General features: G+C 40.6%; 1 protein-coding gene across 1 annotated transcript in view; it reads left to right on the top strand.

Moving 5' to 3' along the window:
- Window positions 1–6: 6 nt before the first annotated feature.
- The window catches only part of GRHL1 (grainyhead like transcription factor 1), a 61,150-nt gene continuing 53,647 nt past the window's right edge, over window positions 7–7,509 (top strand). The window contains exons 1-3 of the mRNA XM_019538139.1: window positions 7–26; window positions 4,001–4,187; window positions 5,866–5,891. Coding sequence (XP_019393684.1) covers window positions 7–26; window positions 4,001–4,187; window positions 5,866–5,891 — 233 coding nt within the window. The remainder of the gene's footprint in view (window positions 27–4,000; window positions 4,188–5,865; window positions 5,892–7,509) is intronic.

Here is a 7,509-nt window from a genome sequence, read left to right as displayed (position 1 = left end):
TCAGACATGACCCAGGAGTACGACAAGTGAGTGCGCGTGGGGCCGCTCGCGGGCGGCCCGGCTCCTCCATGCGCCGGCTGGCGGGATCTGTGCGCCGACGGGGACGCCTGCTGCGCGCTGCTGTGGGGCGGCGTCCTCGGGGTCCTGGGCACCGGGCCCGGGCAGTGGAGGCTTCTCGGCGGGTGGGTGCGCAGAGCGGCGCGGTAGGTGGGAGCTCTGTCGGTGACCGGGACGGACTTTTAAAGCGAATCGCGATTCCCCTGCTAGGCTGCTGGACGTGACGTCCGGTTTAAAAAAGGGGGTGGGAAGGTGACTTTTTAAAAACTGTCCAGACTGTAAAGCTTATAAAAACTTGAAAAACTAGCTGGGGGTGGTCCTGCTGGAGCAAGGGATCGGGCTAGATGAGAGCTCTGTCCAGCCCTGGTCTGCGGTGATTCTGTGCGAAGGTCTCTACTTCAGCTGCCCTCGCAGGCGTGAATACAGGCTTTTTACTCTATACAAGGGCTTGATCTGATTTGTTACGAGGCTTTTCATCACGGGCAGAATCCTCATCTTCGCGGTGGGAGATGTCGTCTGTGGAGATTCCTGAACTGCTTGTGTGTGCAGAGGTGTACACGCATACCAGTGTATCCCTGTATAAAGTTATGTATGCACCTGCACACACGGTATTATATCTGTGATGGTGAGAGAGGGGGAGGGTGATATATAGGTTTATATAGCTATATCACACTATTATATCTATGACTTGGGGAGATTTATGTAGATTTATATATAGCTATCATACTCATACACACACTTCTATATTCTATGGAATATATATCTTTTATAATACATATTCTGTTTTAAAATATTTTGAGGTCCCTAGTGATGCTAGCTACTAAATGAGACTAGCTTTTATCAAGAACTTAAGAGTGGATGTCTTTTCTTTTCCCCCTTTCCTATATAGTACATTAACCTGAAACAGTTAATAGTAACAACATCTGCACTTACTATCAGAATATGTGGTTGTATGGTGTTGGGTACTAGTAATTTGATCCAAGCCATCAGTCAACTTCCATTTTTTTTCCTTTGTAACATATTGCATGAGCTATTCAAAATTGTTCAAGGTGTTCAACTACAGTGCCGGCTTCTGGTAAATTCAGAGAGAGAGAGAGAGAAAACACAGCTAGTTTCACTGTAGTGCCTGGGAAATCACTCTTTTGAATAGATCGGTAAGCTGTCATCATCACACTGCATCATGAAAATGTACTTTGTTCATTTACTTGGACAACTGCAGGCTTTTTTTTTTTTCTAATCCAGGTATTCTACTGAGCGTACATACTGTTAGTAATAGCTTAAACAGGAAGCCTCACTAAAGCTTTTCTGTAACAGAGAAACCCTTAAAAATTCTCTGAGTTCAACTGGATATATACATATCTAAACTTCTTTCTTTCTTTCTTCTGGATTACAGTTTCTTTGGGCCGGAGGCATTGTCTTTGCATTTGTTGCATGTGTTCAGTATAAGACTAATAATAATTTGAACACTTTGCTACTGAGAATTTGCTAGTAAATTAAACGCAACCAGCCGGCTTTTTGGCAAAGAGAAGAATCTTGATTTTGCTGATCAACAAAATAATAGTAACTGGTTCTACTGAATGAGCATTTTGCAAAAAAGTAGAGAAGTGATATAAGAATAAGTCTAGCAGCTCTGTCCTATTGCTGCTACCCCTACTAGAGTGCAGTTTCTGTAATGTTTTCCTACTTCCTGCAGTTTGGTCAAGCAGAAAATAAACTAACTGTTCTGAGGCTTTTTAAATGCACAATAGCAGACTTATTTCCAAACTTTGCCTATAAGGTTCAGTATTTTATGCACACATACTTGTGCCAATAAACTCTTCGAAACCTAAAACTCATTGCAAGTCAATTGTCAGAAAAAAACACACATTTTACTGTCTTTTATAAATATGTTCTCATTTTCCTAAAAGAACCTGCAGTTCTGTGAAGGGATTGTGTTACTGCCAAACCCTACACTTTTGTTGATAGTTCTAAAGATAATTCTTTCTACACTCCTTTTAGAGGAGGTAGGTTACCTTTAGGGCAATTGTGCATTTTATTTGGGTGTTGCAATGAGAATGGAGCCTTACAAAAACATGTAATTTTTGAGCTTGCTGGATTTCAGGTTGGCAGCTGTTTAGTTTTAGTTCTGAATTTTTTATTTTTTTTTGGCTTTTAGATTTAATTTTTTTTTTTCCTATGAGCCTTGCACTGGGGGAGGAGAGGTGTGGGTAGCCCAGTGGTCTGAACCTCAAGTTTTAAATACCAAGGAAAGTTGACCCAACCCTTCAGCTGTGAGAAGACAGATTGGTGCAGGTTACTATTGTTGAGTCTTTCCTATAAAAACCTCTTGGTATCTTTTCTGTGTGGATACTTAAAAATCCTTTGTCACTCTCCATAAGTGTTGGTGTCTGCCTATCTCCTTGGAGGAAAAATTAGCCTTGTCCCTCTGTTGTGCAATGTGCTATGCATTACTCTGTAGCTCTCTTCCCTTGGAGGTGTCTGTTTATCTGCCCTTTTCATGTGGAAGACTTGCAAATCAGTTCGCAATTCATGGTTGGGTCTGGCATTGCTGAGTCCCTTGAGTGGTCCTTAACTCCTGCAAGTTGTCCCATTGAATTGTCCCAATGAGGCCAGCTGTGTGACATGGAGTTTTCAGGATCAAGCCCATAGTTTGCAAAGTGCTTTGCAATCCTTTTGGAAGGGAAAGGTTATAAATGTAGAGTATTTAGCTGATTATAGTGTTGCTCTCTTTGGTATTTCTAGCCAGTTCAATCTGTGAATAGTCCTACAGGTGCAATAGACAAAAAGATGTTCATTTTTTGTAGGGGTGTTTTAACTTTATTTTGAGAGTTGATGGTATCTATTTTCTCTTGACATCTTAAAAACAAAGAACTCAAAGTGTGTAGTAAACATCAACTAAGGCTCTGTGCACACTGTGGGGAGAACTGTGTCTGAACTGGTTTTAAACTAGTTCAAGCTAACATGGTTTAAACACTATTTACCTGGCCGTTGTGGAGGGAGCATAAATTTTACAAACTGAGTTTTAAATATGTTAACTTGTCTAGGCTGGTAAAACTGTTTGCTGCAAACACCAGTTCTCCCTACGTCCACTTGTGTACTTGGGATCTAAGCCTCATGTTTGAGTTCTTGGAATTTTTTCCTTTGCAAGGAAAGCAAAACGCTTGGAAAACAGTTAGGTTTGTCCTAATCAGGTATTTATGCTAGAAAAAAATCTTTCCAAAGTGTGTGTTATCTTTCCTGGGAGCCCCCTCAAACAGGTCTCAAAATACGATGTCATGGATTATCTGAGGTAAACACACAATAAGCAGTTTGGCTTCTATTGCCAGAAAATGGCACTGCCCTGTTGATTTATAGTCCCCTTTGGCCACATTCCATGTATAGTCTACAGCTAATCAGCAACTTTTAATAACTTTCAGGTATACTCTGAGGATTAAGGAAAGTGTCTCTTGGGGGAATTCTAAGATACAGAGAAGTGGATTTAACACTATTGTGTAACATGACTGTGGATTTTGTTAATCCACACTCAGTAGTTTTGCATGAAAAAGCCTGAAGGAGTTGGGATGAATATATTCAGGCCCTGTCTGCACACCAAGTTGCTGCTGTGTGCTTTCCTTTTAGTAAAGGATTTAAATAGTATTATGCATCTTAGGCTACTAACTTCAGAGTACTTTGCCATGCCATGTTGGGTTAGCAGCCTTAAACAGTTTGGTGATCTGACCATTCAGTTCAGTAAAATCACCCCTGATTCTCCCTGACGCAAGTAAATATCAGAATGAGGTGTCTAGTTTTTATATGCTGAGTAACTACTGCAACACACAAAATCAGAATGTAAACACAGAGTCAGCTGCATGGTTTTTACTGAAGCATAACAGAAGTTGGGAAACATGCTTATTATATGTTTTTGATGTATTGTAACAAAGTTTCATGTTTTTTATGACCAAAGCAAAAGGCCCGTGTTGGTTCTTCAGAATGACTCTCTCTACTCCCAGAGGCGTCCATACACCAGTGAAGATGAAGCCTGGAAGTCCTTTCTTGAAAATCCCCTTACTGCAGCCACCAAAGCCATGATGAGTATCAATGGTGATGAAGACAGCGCAGCTGCCCTGGGATTGCTTTATGACTATTACAAGGTACTTTGACAGCAGTTGTTTCACTTTGTATGAAGAAGCGAAATTTTAACAGCAAATTACATGTAGCTATTTTTGTAGAAGGTTTAAATGAAGTATAATGAGGATGTTTTGTTGCACAGTACTAAGGTTTTGTGGTGTCTGTTTTTTTCCTGATAATACCTTTGTTAAGCTCGGATGTCATCTGTTCTGGAGTTTCTGGTAAGAAGGTGGAGTGCTCCATATAGCTTTGCCTAAAGAGTCACCATCTGTAGGGTGCAATATTTAAGTTATAAAGAATTAAATGTCTATGGATGTGGAATGGGGACTGAGTTTTTGGGCTTTTTGTACAATCCCTTGTGTGATGGAGCCATAGTTTCTCATTATGGGTCCTAGGTACTACCATAAGACAAATAAAATTATATTTATAATATTAGAAAAATCCCTGCCTAAAAGCTAAGCACCAAATCCTTTGACTGTAAATGGGAGTTGTGTTGGCAATTCTACACTTCTGTTGCCGACTACCTTGTCAAACCACTGTGTACTCAAGCTCTTTCTAAAGACTTGCCCATTTCAGTATGTCCAGAACAGGTGGATTAAACCAAACCAAGCCAGTAACTCCAAGTTCTTCCTCTCTGGGCTTTCCTATTATATCTTTGCCATTTAAGGAACAGATGCATCAGGACTGTGCAGAAACAAGGGTCCATTTGCAAAATCCCAGCAGAGATTCTTCATTGGGTGTCTCAAGTGTCTTGAACCCACTTGTCAATTGTTGACAAGCCAGTAGAAGTATATTACTACTGTACAAGTATATCTACTTGTTAGATGCAAAGTACATGCTTATCATTAAGTATTTAATTAACATTTCAAGCATTATAATTGTATATAGTCCCTTGGTGTATCATTGTGTTTTATGATGCTTAACACAGATCTCAGTTTAGCTATTAATGGGTGCATCTACACATGCTGTTAAGGCAACGAAATAAACTCTGGCGCAGTCTGTTCCAGAGTCAGCTGCTCCCAGGCACAGGATCTGTACATGCGCCTGGGTCCGCAACACTTTGAGCCAGGGCAGAGCAGCTTTGGGCTGGCAGGTTGCTTGGGGGAGGTGAGGGGTCACCCCTGGGTTTCAGGTGGCAGTGGAGGGCAATGGAGGGGCTGGCTGGGGTATGAAGAGGCTAAGTGGCAGGCAGCCCCTGCACTTTAGCACCCTTGTGCCCTAGCCAGCCCCTGTCAAGGTCTACACATGTGTTTTGGCAGAGCAAATTACTCTACTGTCTCCAACAGTACTATCTTACAGCAGAATTAATTAAACTTACTGCACCCTAATACCGGCACACATGTAGACCATGATGCTTTATGCAGGAGCTAATTGGTCAACTCCACAGTAAAGAGCATTTGTAGATGCATCCAATGTGTACGACAAAAATGCCACAAAATAATTGATGCAAGTGTTGTTACTGTGCCACTTTTCTGTGAGAGATCTCTCTCTTCTATAGCAAATCCTTGCCCTCATTTATTTATTTGTCCACTGAAAAAGCCTTCCTTATGAGAAGGATTTTAATTCACAAATCAATTTAAAGTTTTCATATCTGAAGAATTATAAAGAGAATTCTGATGGAGTTTTGGAGCACAAGGGATTTTAATGAAGTATAAATAATTTTGCTGTTCATGAATATATTAGTCAAGGTTTCTCCTGCAGACTGTATTAAAAGTTCGGGAGGATAGGTATTCAGAATGTGTATGCACAAATAAAATCTGTATAAATGTAAGAGGATTTTATCTGACAGAGAGACTAAGACAAAGAGGCAGAGTTTGGGCTTTCTGTGTAGTGGGTAGGAAATTTAAAAGGTCAGGGTTTATTTAAAGATACTTAAAGAAGAAATCATCGCACCTAAATGTTTAATACAAAATCTTTAACTATCTCCTGACTCATGCTACTATAACAAATCTTATAGAAAAATAAATCTGAATTAAAATATCAAGTTTCAAGAGTTTCAGAAGTGATTACTGACTTCTTTGGTTGCCCCGTCAAGCAGCCTCTTGAAGCGGCGACACGCACATGCACGGTGGTGAGCTTATCTGCTCTTTATTATGTCTTAACATAGGCCCCCCAAAATGGAGGCTTCTAAAATTGCTACTTTTTAAGAAATCTTTTACCAGCATGGTTCTAACATGCTTTTCTAGACTATATGCTACAGAAATACCGTGGCAGTTTGAAGGATTTAATTGGAAGCTATTTAAAAAATATACTGCTTCTATAAGAGTTTTGCTGTGAGCCTATAATTCCTATTACTGGGGGGAAAAAAAAAACATTTCCAATATTGCTTAAATAGCTTGCATTTATTTGGGGAAAGGTACAACATGTGATGGTGCTTATGCAGTAGGTTTCAGTGCTGAAAGGTGTGGAGATAATTCCTTCTAATGACTCGGTGAATTAGTTTTTAATCATTCAAATGGTGTGCCACCAGTGTACCATGACTTACAGTATGTCTTGGAGTAGCCTGGAACTTAAACATATGAGTTAATAATCAAATAATAAGTAATGTCTCTGGAGGCCCAAACAGAGTGGCAGGCTGAGAGAGTAACCCCTTTTTAGTGCCCCTTTGGAGCACTAGACAGAAATGTCCTATTGACAAGCATCATGAGACTACTGGCAGGTTTCTGACATAGATGACAGTGCACAGCTTTAAAACTGCTCAGTTTAGGAATGCTGATAGGATGAGTTCTGCAGGCTGAGATTGTAACTAGGCTTTTTCTTTATTGTACAAAGTTGCAGTGTAGAGAACTGCAAGTCTTGCTTTAAGTAATAGATATGGCGTAGGTCATTGCCTCCCTCTTGCCAGGTCAAATCCAGTCTGAATGCTGTAAGTCCTTACGAAGCTGTCTAACCACAGAGTCAGTACTGGAAGAGGGTCACCATTTATATGAGGGTATATTTCTAAAGAGCTATTAAATAATTTTTTTTTTTTTTTATTAAATCGTTAGAATCTATTGTCAGTAGGCTGCTTATCACTGTGGCTTACAATTATCTACAACGCTACCCACTCAATGTGCTTATTGTTGTCAGACATGTTTAATACTCCATAACCTTATAAATACCAATCTACTACATAGTGGGCATGTCTCCACATGATATTAATGCACAGCAATAAACTCCAGGGCATATTATGCCGGAGTTTATTGCTCTCAGGTGCTTATTGAACATGCAGGACTGCAGTATGTTGAGCTGGGTCAGAGCAGCCCCAGCTGGCAGGGGACCCGGGAGCTCAGCCTGCTAGCCTGGGGCTGCTCCAACACAGCTTAACGTGCTGCAGAAGGGATGGCTGGGGTACAATGATGCTCC

This window comes from Crocodylus porosus, unplaced genomic scaffold (genome assembly GCF_001723895.1).
Source record: "Crocodylus porosus isolate Cpor-Errol unplaced genomic scaffold, CroPor_comp1, whole genome shotgun sequence".
NCBI lineage: Eukaryota > Metazoa > Chordata > Crocodylia > Crocodylidae > Crocodylus > Crocodylus porosus.
This window is presented reverse-complemented; position numbering and strand designations above follow the sequence as displayed.